The sequence below is a fragment of the Canis aureus genome, chromosome 26, assembly GCF_053574225.1.
Source record: "Canis aureus isolate CA01 chromosome 26, VMU_Caureus_v.1.0, whole genome shotgun sequence".
Taxonomy (NCBI): Eukaryota; Metazoa; Chordata; class Mammalia; order Carnivora; family Canidae; genus Canis; species Canis aureus.
In genome coordinates this window covers 22,263,347-22,284,133 of record NC_135636.1, presented here as the reverse complement: position 1 = coordinate 22,284,133, position 20,787 = coordinate 22,263,347, and the positions used below count along the sequence as shown (strand labels likewise).

Sequence of the window (20,787 nt, the reverse complement as noted above, 5' to 3'; positions counted from 1 at the left end):
TTTATTAGAATATTTGGTTTGTGTCCCCAGTTACTGGCACAGAGGGGTTTGGAGAGTTTCAACGTTGGTGAACTCATTGACATTTGGGGATATGGTGCCCCCAGACTCCATGGGGACTCCCATGGTTGGAACCCTCCAGACCCTGTCCTATGTACTTCTGCATCTGGTTGTTCATTTGCTTCCTTTGTAATGACCTTTGTGATAAACTGGTTAATAGTAAATAAGTAAATGCATACATCCAGACATAAAAGAAGAGAAAATAAAATCAAAGACAACTCTTAAGTCTTTCTGAACTTCATCAAGATCTTCACATGGTGTTTATTAGTCAAGAGTCAGGAGAAGGTCTCTCCTCAAGGCAGAGGAGTGCCTGGGAACCCCTGATTGGTCCTGCCCAGAGAGGAGGGCTGCCGTATTTGGAGAGCAGCAGGAATGCCGCCTCCCCCAGCAGCATCTACATAGGCGGAAGGGTTTGCTGCAGGACAGTGCTGCTGAGGCTCCAGAGGCACACCGGAGAGATCCCAAGGTATGTGGGGAGGCAGGGTTCGCGCTGGGTTCCGTTTCTGTGGTCAAGGTTGCTCATTTCTAATCAGACTGCAAATTATGCAGTGATTTCTTGTCTCCCATCTCCTGGGGTGGGTCCCGAGGCAAGGGACATGTGAAGAATGTTGGGGCATCACTGGTGTTGCATGTCTGGTTACAATAAAGTGCTATTTGAGGGGTGGATGGTTGGGATTTTCTTTTGCTTTTAAGCCCTTGTCTCTGAAGACTAATTTCTTTCTTGAGATCTATGCTTTTTTTTCTAATTTGACACACCTGGAATTTGTATTATTATTCTTATTTAACATTTCTCCTTCCAAAGAATATGTGCTGATGGCATACTCTTAGGTATGGGCTAATTAGGTGTGGCCCCCTTATTTAGGAGATTAATGAATGTTTGCTTCATGCATGGATCTCTTTCAAGAAAACTGGTCTGAAGTCACTGTGATGAGGGGGCCGTTGGGGATAAGATGCCAGAAGCATGGGTGCTCAGGCTGCTGCCAGGCACATTCTTGCCCTCCCTGGGCCAGAGACTAGACCATACCTGCAGGTAAAGAAAGGTCAGCAGAAGCCACTTTGCAGGCATCCAGAGGTGACTGGATTTGCGCTGAAGTTGCATGTTGCTTTTTTTCCTACCTAAGGACCACTGTCACACTGGAGTTGAACATTTTAACAGAGGTGGACCTATCACTTTGGGAATACTGCAGGGAAGGTGTGTTAGGGGCAAAGCCAGCTAACTTTTGAACCTCCCCCAGCTCTGGCACTGATGGACTCACAGTAAAGCTTCATCTAGGATACAGCCTAAGCCCACTTGGCTATAGTAACCGTTCCGGTGTTTCTCATCTACGCTTACAAAGGTCCAGGTGCCAGAATGCCCTCAACGGTTGACCTTGGGAAGTAGATTCCCACAATAGCTATTGTAGTTTCAGGAGCCAGACGTGACAAACTACAGGATTAGGGGGCTGGGGGCAGGGGGGTATCCCCTGATGTCATCAGCAGCCCTTCAGATGCCCAGGACAACCTTGACACAGGACCATCAGTGCTTCCCCAGGCCCTCCGGTCCTCCCCAGCATCCCATCTCTTCTGAAATTCCACACGGGCCCTGCTCTTTGCTCAGCTTAGGGGCCATCCGGGGCTGCCCTTCCTGTCCAATGAGTCGAAAGCACAAAATGTGGGCACCACACCCTCCTGCAGCACAGAGGGGCCATGTGACATGGCGAGTGAAAATGTCAGACAGAACTGGATTCAGATCTGCCACCCACTCCTGTGCAGCCTTGGGCAAATTACTTAGCTACTCTGAATCCCAGGACAAGTCTTATCAGATGAGAATAATAACCTACCTACCCCATGTGAGAATTAAGTTAGCCAATGCCAGGGGCTGATGCATAGTAAGTGCTGGGTGAGGGGGAGGGTGGGGGTCACACTGTCCCCAGTGTGAGACTGGGAGCCACATCTATAGCACATCTTGACTCCCTGACACAGAAGGAAGCAAGTTTCTCCTGACCACACCTCCATCTCTCTCTCTCTCTCTCTCTCTCTCTCTCTCTCTATCATTACCATAGAGCCCTTTAGTGCCCGCAGCAGGTGGCTTTCCCAGAATGGATAGCAGAATGTGCCAGAGACAGTGCCAGCTTAGAGCAACAGAATAAAGAAGGAAGATTAACGATAGAGCCCGTGCACAGAATGTGGTTCCAACTGCTCTGTGTACTTTCCTCCAGAGATCCCCCCCATTGGAAAGACTTGGGAGCACCAAAGAAAACCTATACGTATCATATCATTATTACTCATTTATTTTCCCATGCTTATTCAAAGGCTTTATAATTGCCAGGTGCAGCTTCTTATCTATCTGAGAAAACCAGATCTCTGCTCTGAATGCACATAATTCCAGGCAAAAGCAAGAACCTCGGTATTGACTTAGCCCGTGCAACCCGAGCCCCGGGAAAACTATTATGCTTTGGGAAAGTGTGAATGGCACAAGAATGCATTCCTTGCTTAAAATGGCCTGTACACAGGAGAGGGTCAGGGGAACCCCGGGAACACCCCCACCCCACCCCCCCACCAGCCCAGGGGAGAAAGTAACTGCCCCGAGCCTTTGCTCCTGCAGATCCTGACGCGATGAGGAAGCACCTGGGCGGATGCTGGCTGGCCATTGTCTGTGTCCTGCTGTTGAGCCAGCTCTCGGCAGTCGAGGCCAGGGGCATAAAGCACAGGATCAAGTGGAACCGGAAGGCCTTGCCCGGCACCTCCCAGGTCACCGAGGCGCACTCGGCCGAGATCCGCCCTGGAGCCTTCATCAGGCAAGGCCGCAAGCTGGATATCGACCTCGGGCCCGAGGGCAACAGGTACTACGAGGCCAACTACTGGCAGTTCCCCGACGGCATCCACTATAACGGCTGCTCCGAGGCCAACGTGACGAAGGAGAAGTTTGTCACCGGCTGCATCAACGCCACCCAGGTGGCCAACCAGGAGGAGCTGTCCCGCGAGAAGCAGGACAACAAGCTTCACCAGCGGGTCCTGTGGCGGCTGATCAGAGAGCTCTGCTCTGTCAAGCGCTGTGGCTTTTGGCTGGAGAGGGGAGCCGGGCCCCGGGTGGCCGGAGCCCAGCCCGTGCTGCTCTGCCTGCTGGCTTTCATTTGGTTTATCGTGAAATAAGCTTGCAGGCGGGCCGGCCGCCACAGGGATGAGGGGGTGAGCCATCCGCTGGGGTCTCCCAGTTCCCCTCCAGGCCCAGACCCCCGCGTGTCCCCAAGGTACCAAAGATCAGGGATCGTCAGGGCCTCAAGCGGCACTGGCGAGGACTCCCTGGGGTACCTGTTTGTGGGGGGTAAATGTGTGTGCACGCAGGCTCTCCCAAGGGCGGCCTGTCAGTCTCTGCCTTCTCAGCTCCCCCGTAGCGCCTGGCATGTCGCACTCTGCAACAAATAAATGTTCGGTGAACAGAGAAGAGAATGCACCAGGGACCGGGCCACACGCTCCACAGTATTCCCAACCCCTCCGAGAGGCAGGTGTTATCCCCACGTGCAGTCGAGGACACTGAGGCTCAGGCAATGAAGCGGCTAGAAAGTAGCAGAGCCAGGATTCCTTCCTGGCTTGTCCAACTCCAGATCTTCCGCTCTGTGCGATCCCAGAGCTGCCCTGTGATCCCTGACCGCCCTCGAGGCCCAAATCTGAACCCAGGTGTCCGACCAAACGTGGAACCCACACTAGGCCTGAGCTGATCTCCATGTGTCCTGATACCTTGTTCCTGGCAGGTTGTTCAATTCTTCTAATTAAACTAAGATGTAATAAAGGAATTCAAAGAACAGAGAAGTGAAGCAGGACAGAGGACCAGAAACCATGGTGTAAGGCCATCTTGCCAGGCTGGTTCCCAGAGCAGCCCAGAGCCGCCGCAGGATACGTCTGCTGCACAAAGATTTCTTCCACAAGAAGGATAAGTGTTTGCTCTTCCCCTCTCTGCAATACCACTTGGGTTTGAGAAAGTATTCTTAAATGACGTGTTTGTTTTGCAATGTTGCCCCCGTGCTAGATGTATCTTTACATGCACATGCATATGAGAATCTTTAGCTCTACTCCTTTTACACAGGTTCTGCGCTGGATCTCTAGCTGTTCTTTTACCACCACTTTGGGGGTCATCCCTGTGACCCACTTATCACTATAAAAAATAATTCCTTGCCAAAGAGGTTCAAAGGAAACCATGTCTTTAGGGAGCTCCAACAAAGAATTCCCTCATACTGGCAAGTAATACTAGTTATAAGTATATATTACAAAATATGAATATGGCTTAAATACGAATAATGAATCTAATGCTCTAAGATGCCCCCACAGACCCTCTGAGGTGCTCTTGGAGATCCCCCAAGGATTGTTTGGATGTACCAACTCCTGAATGCTATCAATTCTCCTTTAAAGAGAATCTGAAGGGGGGTGGGTGGCGGGCAATGTTCATTCTCAACAGTTTATCCTAAGTAGTTTAACACATGAATGTTGATAACGGTACCTCTTGTTCTGAGCCTCCACTGCTATCAGTGTTTTTCTCAAGGATACTCGGGAAGGTTTTAGCATAGAAAGGCAGTGGAGGACTTGGGGGCAGGGCAGCCCAGGGTAGCAGCCTTCCCCTAGGGGCCTGGGGACCACCCTGCCCTGATTCAGTGTTGAAGGATGGGATGGAGGATACCAGAAGGCCTCAGTTCTTGCACCGCCAGCACCACACTCACACCTGTTTTCACAACCCTGCTGAATTCCTGAGCAGACCCCCAGATAAAAGTACAGACCATGTAGAGTTTATCTCTTGCATGTTGGTTTTTTATTTTTATTTTTTAAACAATAACAATAGCAAGAAAGACAGGGGGGGAAAGAGATGGAAAAAAAAAAGAAAAGAGATTGAAGGAAGGAAGGAAAGAAGGAAAGAAGGAAGGAAAGAAGAAAGGAAGAAAAGAAGGAAGACAAAAGAAAGGAAGGAAGAAGCAACTTATAAGCTGATGTTGAAATTTTAAGTCTCGCTCTGCTGATTTTAAACAAAAGGGCAGGCACAGCCACATAAGCAAAATGACTTCATTTCTTAGGCGAACACAGGCCGTAATGTAATACAATTTCTATAATTGCTGTCTTTTCTCATTTCATTAACAGTTCCAGAAACCAGATACAAGTGGCGCGTGAAGGGAATTTGTATCTGGTGATTCAAATGCAAAGTTGATTCCTGAAGCTTTTAACTGAGACTACTTGCCAGTGCTGGAACATCCTTGCTGTTGGTTACTAATTAGGGGTTCCGGGAGAGGCTCTGTGGGTCTGGTTTTACACTTTAGCCAAAGAATGTCGAGCACCTACCATGTGCAAGACATTGAGAGGGACATCTGATCTCTTCTTGGTATGATCATTTTAAAGGTGAATAACTTCACCATCACTTTGTTGGCCCTTCCTAGTGTTGACTTTCAACATTCAAATTACAACAGAAATCCAGAACAACACATTGCCCACAATCCCCAAATCTGATTAAGTCATTGTTTTCACTCTGCTCTCTTACCTCCCAGGCCTTATTCATTTGCATATACAAATGTACATATTTGCAATAATACCATAGATGAGCTTTTATATTCCAGATATTCTCTGAACTTTATTCTGTCCTTTTTTTTTCCCATTTTTCTATGATGTTTAATTCCTGCCTTCCCCAACCCATCTGATGCCTCCTTTCTGCTGATCTGTAGCCTCCACATTTTCACTGTGCTTAGGTATATAAGGGAGGGTTTTTTTTAAATTTGATTGTTCTTTTAAAAAATACCCTAATTGTACCTATCACATGTATCCCTGAGACAATTTGCCTTTGTGACTTAATGCTGCATCAGTTCAACAGCTAGCTAGTGGGCTAACTTGTCCTTTTAGATTACTGTGTAATAGTCCCTAGTACAGATGGACCCTGGTTGATTCAATTGCTCACTGTTGATGGCCCTTCAGGTGGCTTCAGTTTCTCGCCACTGCAAACAATAAACGTCCTTGTACAGACAGCCTTGCAATGTGTGCCTTTTATTTCTGTGGAAGAGTTTACATTTAAATAATTTGAATTTTTCTAGATGTGTCTGGATTATGTTCCTGCCTTGCTGGAGCAATTCTCATTCCTGCGTTCATGGCTGATGCTAGCCCGTAAGAGGTTTTATGTCTCTTTAAGCAGAAGGAGCCACCTTTTCCACACATGCTGCTCGAGCACCTTCTCTCCCTTGCACACAGCACACGTAACTCCTCCCAAGCAATTTCTGACCACAAGGACCACTTGAAAATCCTAAAACTGTGAGCAATTCCCATTCTAAACATGGTTTTTGGTCCAGAATATCTGGATAAGAAGCCTGGAAGGCAGTTTGTGTATGTCTGGGCTTCGGAGTGTGGTATATTTGCACAATTCCACACTTCCCACTGGCCTGGAAGCCTGGGGTGAGGTTTGGTCCCAGCCTTTTTATCGATCCGTGGTAAATGACCCACATTCCAGTGAGCAAGCCCTGTAGGAGGGAAAGGCCCAGAGCTGCAGGCATCGAGAGCACAGTGTCCAGGTCCTCAGGGCTCTGGCAGCCCGCCAGCCTCTCCCTGGAGCCTTCGCACCCCAGCTTGCTTAGGACATGCTCAGCAACATTCAGAAGCCCCACCCTGGGGTCCTAGCGAGGTACATCCCAGGTAGTGGCCGTGAGTTTGTCTTGAGCTACTTATACTCTCTACCTCAAGCTTCCTGATAGAACAAGTGACAGGCTGGGGTGGTGGCCCATGGGTCAGGGGCACTGACCTCCTCCCCACCCTGGGGCCTACTTCGTACCTTGCAGTTTGGTTACACCTTGCATTTACACCCAACATTTTTTCTTCATGAGCTCTAGGTGGCTGTACGAGGACACCCTTGGGTGCCTGGCAAGTTTGTTTCCCCAGGTAGAAGCTCAGAAACAGCTCTGTTGAAGCACAGGCCTCTGGCAAACCCAGCTCAGGCCAGCGGCTGTGTGTCTGCCCATTCTGTCCCAAGACCATGTGGTCAGACATGACACACGACTCCTTCTTCTCCTATGCTACGCTGGCAGCAGACCCATCCCAGTTAGGCACCCAGTTTCCCCAGTGGAAGAGAAGGGAGTCAAACTCCCATGTCACTGGGAATGATCCACACCCACAAAATGGGAGTAAGATTCTCTGTCTCTGGGACATCTCCGCACCCCTCCCAGGCCACTCAAAGCGTATTCAAGACTCAGCTGTCTCCCTTGGCAAGGGGGAGGCTTCCCCTGAGCCCATGGGAGGCCACAAACTGAAATAGGTCCCACGTACAGACCATGCCCCTTCTAAAGGGACTTTCCTGGTGGCTGTGCGCAGTCCAGAGCTGACCCCCTCCCAAAACAGCTTATCTTTCAACACTTAAGTGTCACTGCCTCCTCAAGATGTTTCCCCTAATCTGGTCTGAATTTCTTCTCTCCACCCACCCACGTGGTCAGCCCTTGGAATTCCCAGATCTTATTTTAATGGACATTTTTTTGTGGGAAAGCATTGCTTTCTTAAACAATACAGATTGCTTTAACTCTGACAGACTTGACTATAAATTGTGGAAGGAAACTGGCAAAAGGCCAGAAAGGAACTTGAGGAAGCTGAGACAGGTCAGGATCAGAGGAGATAACACAGATGGTCTCCCTGGATGGAGGGAGGTGGGACAGCATGGGAGGTTAGGGGAGAGGGCAGGGGCCCCAGGGAAAGGCCAGCCATGGAGAGAATTACACGCATGGGCTCATCAGAGGTGCCATCAGCATCCTACAGGGTGGAGTGTTATGCCCCCCAAGGCTCCAGGTTCAAGAAACAACCTCCAACACCAAAGAGAGGGAGTTTCAAGGGCTTCGCAGAGGGAAGGGTCCAGGGTGGGGTCCTGGCTAGCCAATTTCCATATCAGCTGCATTGTACTCGAATTTCCAAAACCATTTATAGGGTTCTATTTTTTTTAACTGGAGTTTTGACTCAGGGCTACTTAGCAATCAAGAACAAAATGAAGACATTATAGCATCTGCAGCATTATGATTTATAAGAAATCTAGATCTAGAGTTATCAGAAATCCAGGTCATCTAGATGACCAAAATACATTTCTCATATATATTTGGTCTTCAGCCATGGTTCTTAGCTCACAGTCCCCCAAACCCTTGGAATTTGCTGAGCAAGAAGATGAGTGGAAGCATCTTTTGTCATAATTCTTGATCTCTTGTACTCAGCTTCTGAAATCGCTTCACAGCCAGGAAGGTGAAATGGGTGTCTTGTTATTCATAACCAGCCCCTTCAAGAGTTTATGTTAATGAGGTGGCTTGGAAAGCACCTCAGGGTGGGGGCTGGTTGCCAGGGGAACCAACCAAGAATAGACCGTTGGAACTTTCAGCTGCACCCCCTGATTTCTGGGGAGGGGAGAGAATCTGGAAGTTGAATCAACCACCAGTGGCCAATGAGTTAATCAGCTGTGCCCAGGTAACGAACCCTCCATATAAAAGCAAAAAAGACCAGGTTCAGGAAGCTTCCAGGTTGGTGAACATGTGGAGATTTGGGGAGAGCTGTGCACTCCAGAGGAGTATAGAGGCTCCATGTCCTTTTCCCATACCTTGTCCTATGCATCTTTTCTATCTGTCTATTCCTGGATTATATTCTTTTATGATAAAACGATAATCTATTTAAAATAATGTTTCTGTGAGTTTTGTGAACCACTCTAATAAATTAATCAAGCCCAAGAAGGTGTCATTGGAATCTATCTATAGCCAGTCAGAAACACAGGTGACACCCTGGACTTGGGTTGGTATCTGAATAGGCACAGGACAGGGATTAGGGTAGTGGGGTAGTGGTCAGCCTTGGAGACTAAGTCCTTGACTTGTGGATCAACTCAACCTTTAACTGAGTTGAATTATAGGACACCCATAACTTAAATAAAAATTTGGGGGAAAAAGAGGATTATATGATCCCAGCTAGCATTGGAGAATTGCTTGGATATGTGCAGAAAACACACACACACACACACACACACACACACACACTAGAATTGTGTCCAGAACCCTTTTAGGGTCTCTTTTTTTTTTTTTTTTTTTTTTATTTGTGAGAAACAGAGAGAGAGGCAGAGGCACAGGCAGAGGGAGAAGCAGGCTCCATGCAGGGAGCCTGAAGTGGGACTCGATCCCAGGTCTCCAGCATCAGGCCCTGGGCCAAAGACGGCATGAAACTGCTGAGCCACCCAGACTGCCCGGGTCTGTCTCTTTTTTTTTTTTAAAGATTTTATTTATTCATGAGAGACACACACAGAGAGAGAGGCATAGACGTAGGCAGAGGGAAAAGCAGGCTCACCACAGGGAGCCTGATGTGGGACTCGATCCCAGGATCCCAGGATCATGCCCTGAGCTGAAGGCTGATGCTCAACACTGAGCCACCCAGGTGTCCCCCTTTTAGCATCTCTTATATGTCACCTATCCTCCCTGTGCCTAAGCCAAACCCCATCATTAACTCACCTCCTCTGGAGAGAAAAAATAAAGGGGAACGAGAGGCAAAAGCTTGGTGGGTTTTCCTCAGCTTTTGGCCTCCATGGCATAGCCAAAAGGTGGGGGGACCTCCATTCACACAAAGTTAAAGGACTTCTCTGGGCTTGTTGTCACAAGAACAGATTCTAAAAAGTTTCTCCTGCAATTTCAAACTTAGTATGGATGCTTCCTCTCCACTTGGGGAGTGCTGATCTGTGCAGTTGGATGTTTCCAGAAGTCTAACTGCCAGACTCACTCAGTGCAGGACCTGACTCTGTCTCTGGAGACTTCACACTTATATTTCAAGGCCATTGGCCCTTTGCCTTAATAGATGGCTTTTACTTACGAATTACAGATACTTTTTCCTCCAGGCACTGTCTCAGCTCCTAACTGACGTTCAACATTTTAGCTAATGTCTTTCTTTGCCACAACTTGGGCATTTTATGGGTTAATCCATGCCTTCATTTGACAAAAATTTATTGAGTTCCTCCTGTGTGTCAATCCACCCAGTCCTGGAGCTCTACTGCCAGGTGAGGAAGGCACCTGTTGTTGGAGTGTTAACATCCATGGCACATGCACACTTGCACACACATGTAACCTGAGGTGTGCTAGTATGCCAGCTCTCTGGGAGCTGGAGGGAGGTCTGATGTGTACCATTTGCCCATTTCCGGCACTCTGTGCCCTGGCCTTAATTTATAAAGGTGACTGAGTGACAATATGCAGAGGTCAATGCCATTGAAAGGAAAGTTTAATGTTACTCACACTCTCCCTACAAGTGAGAAGCGTGGCTCATCATATGGGGCCATAGGAATTAACCCAGGCTGCAGTCAAGGGGCAGAAGTAAGAACAAGAAGCCTAGGTCAGAAGCCTTCCCTGCAGCTTCCTCAGGAAAGGCAAGGCAGAGAAACAGTTTAGGACTCGCTAGAGTGAATAATTTCGGTGGGCTTTGGGCTATAGTGGTGGTCTCTACTCTGGGACCTGGGCTGGCCAGTTAAAGTAGAGAACTGCTGCCTCCCAGGGCACCTGGACATAGGAGGTAGGCTCTGAATTGATTACCTTGCATCCCAGGGGCAAGCTCCCAGCCCAGCCCTTTGCTGTCTCTAAGAACTGGTTGATCCTGGGATGGCAGTCTCTCCCCATTCAGAAAGGATTTTTTTTTTTTAAGATATCAAAACATCACAATATGCAGACATTTTTTTAAAATGATTAAAGCACCTGCTAATTATGGGCAGTTAGTGTGGCACGGTTGCTGCTGGAAGTGAAGAGATGTGGGCAGTCACCTCCAGGGAGCCTATGTTACTGGTTCCGGCACAGCAAACTCAACTGTTGGTTGCCCTTGTCACCTTTACACAATTCAGTCATTCCATCCACGGTGTTTATAGCCCTCCCAAGTCATAGCTGAAGTCATTTCAAGTGGAAGATGCTCTAGATGGGTTGAAGATCACCGTCCGGATCCCACATAAGGCACCTGGGGCAGCCGCTGGAGTTCAGGATCATGTGGCAGTAAATCGTTGTTGATGTGCTATAACAGGGTGACTACCCACGGGGCTCTGCAGGCACCGCAATTAATGAATGAAGTGGCCGCCACTGCCTTCCCGGTGTGCAGACACTGACCAGGCGGTGTGCGAGACCTGAGCACTAGCTTCCAGAGAGGGCGAGTCTGAAAGGATGGATGTGGGCACCCAGGTGGAGAAGACAGGAAAGGGCAATGTTATGCAAAAAAAAAAAAAAAAAAAAGGCTGTGATCCATTCAAAGGGGCATTCCATTTCCAGCAGGGATGTGGGAGGAAGACAGTGCCCGGGCTGGAGGGCTGGAAAGCGAGGGGCGAGAGCGCGAGAGCAGCAGGGACTCCTGCTTGTCCTGGTCCAGTGTCCTCTAGGGCAGCACCTCGCAAGCAGGTACAGGAATGCCTTGGAGATCTTGGGCAAATGCAGATGCTGCTTCTGCAGGTTTGGGGTGGCCGGACATTCTGCTGTTCGGACGAGCTCCCAGGTGATGCTCACAGCGCTCGCTGTGGAGCACCCTTGAGGTGCAAGGGTGCAGGTAAGAGAAAGCCCTGAGGGAAGAGTACCAGAAAGGTGACTGGGGCGGGGGGCAGGGCAAGATAGCGGAGGAGTAGGGTCCCCAATCACCTGTCCCTACCAACTTACCCAGATAACTTTCAAATCATCCTGAAAGCCTACAAATTCGGCCTGAGATTTAAAGAGAGTCCACAATAGCCAAACTGTGGAAGGAGCCTCGGTGTCCATCAAAAGATGAATGGATACAGAAGCTGTGGTCTATGTATACAATGGAATATTCCTCAGCCATTAGAAACGACAAATACCCACCATTTGCTTCGATGTGGATGGACCTGGAGGGTATTATGCTGAGTGAAGTAAGTCAATCGGAGAAGGACAAACAGTATATGTTCTCATTCATTTGGGGAATATAAATGATAGTGAAAGGGAATAGAAGGGAAGGGAGAAGAAATGGGTAGGAAATATCAGAAAGGGAGACAGAACATGAAGACTCCTAACTCTGGGAAAAGAACTAGGGGTGGTGGAAGGGGAGGTGGGTGGGGGTGGGGGTGACTGGGTGACGGGCACTGAGGGGGGCACTTGACGGGATGAACACTGGGTGTTATTCTATATATTGGCAAATTGAACACCAATAAAAAATAAATTTATAAAAATAAATAAAAATAAAATAAAAAAATAAAGAGAGAACAGCTGGAACGCTACAGAGAGAAGAGTTTGTGCTTCTAACAAGGTAGGAAGACGGAAAATGAATGAATGAAAATGAATGAATGGGGGGGGGCACGAAGAGCCGGGCTAAAGGGGGCGGAGAAAGCCTCCGGGACAGGAAAGCCCAGCCCTGGAGAAGCAGGAACTTTAAAAATCCGCACCAGATTCTTCCCGGAGGGAAAGGCGCTCAGCAGGGAGCTCGAGCAGGATCGCAGGAGGGGCAGTGGAGCCCCCAGGGTCCCGGGGTCACTAACGCAGGAGGCGCGCCCAGGGGAGAGCCGGCCACACCCCGAGCACCCAGCGCGCTAAAGGGTTGGAGCGCGAGCCTGGCAGGGGCTCCGTGCGGAGCGGGCTACCCGCCCGGGAGCGCGATTCCAGCAGCGCAGGCCCCGGAGCCCAGGGCGCTGGGGGGACACAGCCCAGGATCCTGCGATCCCCCGGGACAGGCGGAGGCGGGCAGGGCCCAGGACAGCAAGGACGCTCCAGCCACCGGGCGCCCCCGGAGCATCCAGGCCCCTGCGGACTAGGAGCTACGGTAGTTATTGCGGGAGCTGACTCCAGGGCTGGAAGGCTGGCCGCCGCCAGGGAGGTTGTTCCTCCTTTGTCACCTTGTGCCTGGGATGGAGCAGGGCCACCAGGGGACAGAGGCCTCATGGGGTAAACAGCTCCCACTGAGCCGTGCACCTGGCAGGGGGCCGGGGCGGGGCAGCTCCCCCAGGTGCACACGCCTGAGAGTCAGCACAGCAGGCCCCTCCCCCAGAAGACCAGCTGGAAGGACAGGGGAAGAGCAAGTTCTTGACCAAGCAGCACTGGAAAGTTTCAGGGGAAGTCAAGGGATTTACAGTATACAGAACCAGAGGATACCCTGCCTTGTTTTGTTTGTTTGATTTGTGTTTGTTCTTTCTTTTCTTCCCCTTTTTTTTTCTTCCTTTTTCCAGTACAACTCATTTTTAGCCACTCTGCACTGAGCAGTATGACTAGAAAGAACTCACCACAAAATAAAGAATCAGAAACAGTACTCTCCCCCACAGAGTTACAGAATTTGGATTACAATTCGATGTCAGAAAGCCAATTCAGAAGCACAATTATAAAGCTACTGGTGGCTCTGGAAAAAAGCATAAAGGATTCAAGAGACTTCATGACTGCAGAATTTAGATCTAATCAGGCCGAAATTAAAAATCAGTTAAATGAGATGCAATCCAAACTGGAGGTCCTAACGACAAGGGTTAATGAGGTAGAAGAATGAGTGAGTGACATAGAAGACAAGTTGATGGCAAGGAAGGAAGCTGAGGAAAAAAAGAGAAAAACAATTAAAAGACCATGAGGAAAGGTTAAGGGAAATAAATGACAGCCTCAGAAGGAAAAATCTATGTTTAACTGGGGTTCCAGAGGGTGCTCAAAGGGACAGAGGACCAGAAAGTGTAATTGAACAAATCATAGCTGAGAACCCTAACTTGGGGAGGGAAACAGGCATTCAGATCCAGGAGATGGAGAGATCCCCCCTAAAATCAATAAAAACCATTCAACACCTCAACATTTAATAGTGAAACTTGCAAATTCCGAAGATAAAGAGAAAATCCTTAAAGCAGCAAGGGACAAGAGATCCCTAACTTATATGGGGAGAAATATTAGATTAACAGCAGACCTCGGGATCCCTGGGTGGCTCAGCGGTTTAACGCCGCCTTCAGCCCAGGGCGTGATCCTGAGGTCCCAGGATCAAGCCCCACATCAGGCTCCCTGCATGGAGCCTGCTTCTCCCTCTGCCTGTGTCCCTGCCTCCCTCTGTGTGTGTGTGTGTGTGTGTGTGTGTGTGTCTCATAAATAAATAAATAAAATAAATAAATAAATAAATAAATTTAAAAAAACAAAACAAAAAAAAACAGCAGACCTCTCCACAGAGACCTGGCAGGCCAGGTCTGGCAGGATATATTCAGGGTCCTAAATGAGAAGAACATGCAGCCAAGAATACTCTATCCAGCAAGGCTCTCATTCAGAATAGGAGAGATAAAGAGCTTCCAAAATAGGCAGAAACTGAAAGAATATGTGGCCACCAAACCAGCTCTGCAAGAAATATTAAGGGGGACTCTGTAAAAGAAAGAGGAAGCCTAAAGAAATAATCCACAAAAACAGGGGCTGAAAAAAAAAAAAAAAACAGGGGCTGAATAGGTATTATGATGACACTAAATCCATATCTTTCGATAGTAGCTCTGAACATGAATGGGCTAAATGTTCCCATCAAAAGACACAGGGTTTCAGACTGGATAAAAAAACAAGACCCATCTATTTGCTGTCTACAAGAGACTCATTTTAGACCTAAGGACACCTAAAGCCTGAAAATAAAAGGTTGGAGAACCATTTACTATTCAAATGGTCCTCAAAAGAAAGCAGGGGTAGCCATCCTCATATCAGGTAAGTCAAAGTTTATCCCAAAGACTGTAGTAAGAGATGAAGAGGGACACTATATCATACTTAAAGGATCTATCCAACAAGAGGACCTAACAATCATGAATATTTATGCCCCTAATGTGGGATAATAATGTGGCTGCCAAGTATATCAATCAATTAATAACCAAAATTAAGACATACTTAGATAATAATACACTTATACTGGGAGACTTCAACACGGCGCTTTCTGCAAATGAGAGACTTCTAAGCACAACATCTCCAAAGAAGCAAGAGCTTTAAGTGATACACTGAACCAGATGGATTTCACAGATATCTACAGAACTTTACATCCAAACACAACTGAATACACATTCTTCTCAAGTGCACATGGAACTTTCTCCAGAAGAGACCACATGCTGGGTCACAAATCAGGTTTTATGGATACCAAAAGATTAGGATTGTCTCCTGCATATTTTCAGACCATAATGCTTTGAAACTAGAATTCAATCACAAGAAGAAATTTGGAAGAAATTCAAACACGTGGAGGCTAAAGACCATCCTGCTAAAAGATGAAAGGGTCAACCAGGAAATTAGAGAAGAATTAAAAAGATTCATGGAAACTAATTAAAATGAAGATACAACCATTCAAAATCTTTGGGACACAGCAAAAGCAGTCCTGAGAGGGAAATATATCGCCATACAAGCATCCCTCAAAAAACTGGAAAACTCAAATACACAAGCTAACCTTGCACCTAAAGGAGCTGGAGAAAGAACAGCAAATAAAACCTATACCCAGCAGAAGAAGAGAGTTAATAAAGATTTGAGCAGGGGGATCCCTGGGTGGCTCAGCAGTTTAGTGCCTGCCTTTGGCCCAGGGCGGGATCCTGGAGTCCCAGGATCGAGTCCCACATCGGGCTCATGGCATGGAGCCTGCTTCTCTCTCCTCCTGTGTCTCTGCCTCTCTCTCTCTCCCTATGTCTATCATAAATAAATAAATCTTAAAAAAAAAAAAAAAGATTCGAGCAGAACTCAGTGAAATAGAGACCAGAAGAACTGTAGAACAGATCAACAAAACCAGGAGTTGGTTCTTTGAAAGAATTAATAAGATAGATAAACCATTAGCCAGCCTTATTAAAAACAAAAGAGAAAAGACTCTAATTAATAAAATCACAAATGGAAAAGGAGAGATCACCACCAATACCAAGGAAATACAAATGATTTTAAAAACATATTATGAGGGCAGCCCTGGTGGCCCAGCGGTTTAGCACTGCCTTCAGCCCAGGGCATGATCCTGGAGACACGGGATCGAGTCCCATGTCGGGTTCCCTGCATGGAGCCTGCTTGTCTCCCTCTGCCTGTGTCTCTGCCTCTCTCTCTCTCTCTCTCTCATAAATAAATATTTAAAAAAAATAAAATAAAAAATAAAAACATATTATGAGCAGCTATACGCCAATAAATTAAGCAATCTAGAAGAAGTGGACGAATTTCTGGAAACCCACAAACTACCAAAACTGGAACAGGAAGAAATAGAAAACCTGAATAGGCCGATAACCAGGGAGGAAATTGAAGCAGTCATCAAAAACCTCCCAAGACACAAAAGTCCAGGGCCAGATGGTTTCCCAGGGGAATTCTATCAAACGTTTATATAAGAAACAATACCTATTCTACTAAAGCTGTTCCAAAAGATAGAAAGAGATGGAGTACTTCCAAACTTGTTCTATGAGGCCAGCATCACCTTAATTCCAAAACCGAAGACCCCACCAAAAAGGAGAATTATAGACCAATATCCCTGATGAACACAGATGCAAAAATTCTCAACAAGATACTAGCCAATAGGATCCAACAGTGCATTAAGAAGATTATTCACCACAGCCAAGTGGGATTTATCCCCGGGATGCAAGTCTGGTTCAACACTCGTAAAGCAATCGATGTGATAGATCATACCAACAAGAGAAAAAACAAGTACCACATGATCCTCTCAATAGATTCAGAGAAAGCATTTGACAAAATACAGCATCTATTCCTGATCAAAACGCTTCAGAGTGTAGGGATAGAGGGAACATTCCTCAGCATCTTAAAAGCCATCTACGAAAAGCCCACAGCAAATATCATTCTCAATGGGGAAACACTTGGAGCCTTTCCCCTAAGATCAGAAACACAACAGGGATGTCCACTCTCACCACTGCTATTCAACATAGTACTAGAGGTCCTAGCCTCAGCAATCAGGCAACAAAAAGAAATAAAAGGCATTCAGATTGGCAAAGAAGAAGTCAAACTCTCCCTCTTTGCAGATAACATGATACTGTACATAGAAAATCCAAAAGACTCCACCCCAAGATTGCTAAAACTCATACAGCAATTCGGCAATGTGGCAGGATACAAAATCAATGCCCAGAAATCAGTGGCATTTCTATACACTAGCAATGAGACTGAAGAAAGAGAAATTAAGGAGTCAATCCCATTTACAATTGCATCCAAAAGCATAAGATACCTAGGAATAAACCTAACCAAAAAGATAAAGGATCTATACCCTAAAAACTACAGAACACTTCTAAAAGAAATTGAGGAAGACACAAAGAGATGGAAAAATATTCCATGCTCATGGATTGGAAGAATTAACATTGTGAAAATGTCAATGTTATCCAGGGCAATTTATATATTCAATGCAATCCCTATCAAAATACCATGGACTTTCTTCAGAGAGTAGGAACAAATAATCTTAAGATTTGTGTGGAATCAGAAAATACCCCGAAAAGCCAGAGGAATATTAAAAAAGAAAACCAAAGCTGGAGGCATCACAATGCCAGATTTCAGGGTGTACTACAAAGCTGTGACCATTAAGACAGTGTGGTACTGGCACAAAAATTGACACATAGATCAATGGAACAGATTAGAGAATCCAGAAACGGACCCTCAACTCTATAGTCAACTAATATTTAACAAAGCAGGAAAGACTATCCACTGGAAAAAACACAGTCTCTTCAATAAATGGTGTTGGGAAAATTGGACAGCCACGTGCAGAAGAATGAAACTAGACCACTCTCTTGCACCATACACAAAGATAAACTCAAAATGGTTGAAAGATCTAAATGTGAGACAAGATTCCATCAAAATCCTAGAGGAGAACACAGGCAACACCCTTTTTGAACTTGGCCACAGCAACTTCTTGCAAGATACATCCATGAAGGCAAGAGAAACAAAAGCAAAAATGAATTATTGGGACTTAATCAAGATCAAAAGCTTCTGCACAGCAAAAGAAACAGTCAGCAAAAGTAAAAGACAACCTACAGAATGGGAGAAGGTATTTGCAAATGACCCATCAGTTAAAGGGCTAGTTTCCAAGATCTATAAAGAACTTCTTAAACTCAACAGCAAAGAAACAAACAATCCAATCATGAAATGGGCAAAAGACATGAACAGAAATCTCACAGAGGAAGACATAGACATGGCCAACAAGCACATGAGGAAATGCTCCGCATCACTTGCCCTCAGGGAAATACAAATCAAAACCACAATGAGATACCACCTCACACCAGTGAGAATGGGGAATATTAACAAGGCAGGAAACAACAAATGTTGGAGAGGATGTGGAGAAAGGGGAACCCTCTTACACTGTTGGTGGGAATGTGAACTGGTGCAGCCACTCTGGAAAACTGTGTGGAGGTTCCTCAAAGAGTTACAAATAGACCTGCCCTATGACCCAGCAATTGCACTGTCGGGGATTTATCCCAAAGATACAGATGCAATGAAACGCCGGGACACCTGCACCCCGATGTTTCTAGCAGCAATGTCCACAATAGCCAAACTGTGGAAGGAGCCTCGGTGTCCAACGAAAGATGAATGGATAAAGAAGCTGTGGTTTATGTATACAATGGAATATTCCTCAGCCATTAGAAATGACAAATACCCACCATTTGCTTCAACGTGGATGGAACTGGAGGGTATTATGCTGAGTGAAATGAGTCAATCGGAGAAGGACAAACATTATATGGTCTCATTCATTTGGGGAATATAAAAAATAGGGAATAAAGGCGAAAGAAGAGAAAATGGGTGGGAAATATCAGAGAGGGAGACAGAACATGAGAGACTCCTAACTCTGGGAAACGAACAAGGGGTGGTGGAAGGGGAGGTGGGAGGGGGCATGGGGTGACTGGGTGATGGGCTCTGAGAGGGGCACTTGACAGGATGAGCACCGGGTGTTATGCTATATGTTGGCAAATCGAACTCCAGTTTAAAAAAAAAAAAAAAAGGAAAGGTGACTGTCACAGGGGGCTTGCCTTCAGAAAGCCAGCTCTAGCCTCTGGGTGGGGAATAGGCTTGGGCAGCCAGGAACCAGGAGCCCCGCAGGAGAGGAAGAGGCTAAGTCTGGTCTGCAGGGTGTTTGAGGTGACCCGTGTGCCTCTTGCTTCAGATCAGGCTCCCTTGCCCTTCCTCCTTACCTCATTCATTTCTCCTCCCGAGGGGGGATACAGGAACCCCCAGAATTGCCCCCACTCCGGCAAATGTCATATCTCTGGGACACAAGCAGCGTCACTCAGCTTTACAGATTCAGGCAAATTTGGGCCTAATGCCACTCACCTGTTGCACAGTAGAGTCAGTTAGTTTAAGGGCAGAATTTATTTCAGTAGCTGTCTCCAAAGTATATAAAGGGTGATCATTCATTCTTTCTAATTAAACTTTACTGAATTCTATGAGGGAAATCTAATACAATCATGAAATTTGTCAAAAATCTTAGGATCTACCGCTTTGGGATACACACAGTCCACAGTGATGGGGAAGCATCAGAGGCTGGAAGGGGACTGTGAGGCTGTTCTGGGAGCTTGCAGGGGGGACAACTAGCTGTTCCCAGGGATACTGGATATGACACGTAGGCAGAGCCAATGAAAAGTGAGAGAATGGGGCCAAGAAGAAGCAGCCCAAAGACTCCAAGGTCTAGAAAGAAGTGGCAAGTGTGAGCACGGCACATAGCCTGGGGTAACACCAGGTCAGACTGTGAGTAGCACAACAGCAGCAAGAAATGAAACAAGGTGATCACGAGAGAACAGAACACAGCGAACCCTCCGAAAGAAAGGCCACTGAACTCTCAGGCCGCTGGGCTCCACCCACTGGCCAAGCTGCTGGGAGACACATTTACAGAGCTGCTTCTGTGTGCTGGGCAACCGTGCCAGGCCTCGGGGGGTACAGTGATGCGGCGCACGGTAGGGGAGCTTGGAGCAGGTCAATGGTGGAGACAGACTTGTACCATAAATATGATTCTTTAATTAATCTCACATGTGGGGCACCTGGGTGGTTCAGTCAATTAAGCATCTGACTCTTGGTTTTATTTATTTATTTATTTATTTATTTATTTATTTATTTATTATTTATTTATTTATTTATTTTTAAGATTTTATTTATTTATTCATGAGAGACACAGAGAGAGAGAGGCAGAGACACAGGCAGAGGGAGAAGCAGGTTCCATGCAGGGAGCCTGATGTGGGACTCAATCCCAGGTCTCCAGGATCAGGCCCTGGGCTGAAGGCAGGTGCTAAACCGCTGAGCCACCCAGAGATTCCCTGACTCTTGGTTTTAGCTCAGGTCATGTCATGGGTTGCAAGATCGGGTCCCACGTCAGGCTCCACGCTCAACACAGAGTCTGCCTGAGATTCTCTCTCTCTGCCCCGTCTCCCACTCATGTGCTCTCTCTTTCTCTCTCTCTAAAAGTAAATAAATAAATCTTTTTTTAAAAATCTCTCATATGATGAGCTGCATGCATGAGTAGGGGATACGGGTATTAAAATTAGGAGTTGGTGTTTGAGTTGAGATCTGAAAATTAAGTGAGGTCAAGGCACATCAGAACATACCCCTAGGAGCTCCTCGGTGGCTCAGTCAGTTAAGCAACGGACTCTTGATTTCGGCTCAGGTCAGGTCATGATCTCACATTTGTGAGATAGAGCCCCACGTTGAGCACCGCGCTCAGTGGGGAGTCTGCTTAAGATTCTCTCTCTCCTCTCTTCCTCTGCCCCTCCCCTCTCTCTTTCTCCTCTCTAAAACAAAACAAAATCACACTCCCATTTCTCCCGTCCTGCTGGCCAGAGTGAGAAATGGTTAAACCACATTTTTATTCTAGCTTTATTGAGATGTAATTGACATATAACTTTGTGTAAATGAAAGATGT

The 20,787-nt window shown here is 46.8% G+C and overlaps 1 protein-coding gene across 1 annotated transcript; it reads left to right on the top strand.

Annotated features, from left to right (window-relative positions):
- Positions 1 to 365: 365 nt before the first annotated feature.
- PRND (prion like protein doppel) lies at positions 366 to 6,032 on the top strand. The gene is made up of 2 exons (XM_077872323.1): positions 366 to 523; positions 2,642 to 6,032. The coding sequence occupies exon 2, from the start codon at positions 2,653 to 2,655 to the stop codon at positions 3,187 to 3,189; it is 537 nt and encodes a 178-aa protein (XP_077728449.1). The 5' UTR covers positions 366 to 523; positions 2,642 to 2,652; the 3' UTR covers positions 3,190 to 6,032.
- Positions 6,033 to 20,787: the final 14,755 nt, after the last annotated feature.

What these genes read in the sequence shown, in the direction of transcription:
- PRND (XM_077872323.1), top strand. Translation starts at nt 2,653, where the DNA reads ATGAGGAAGCACCTGGGCGGATGCTGGCTGGCCATTGTCTGTGTCCTG.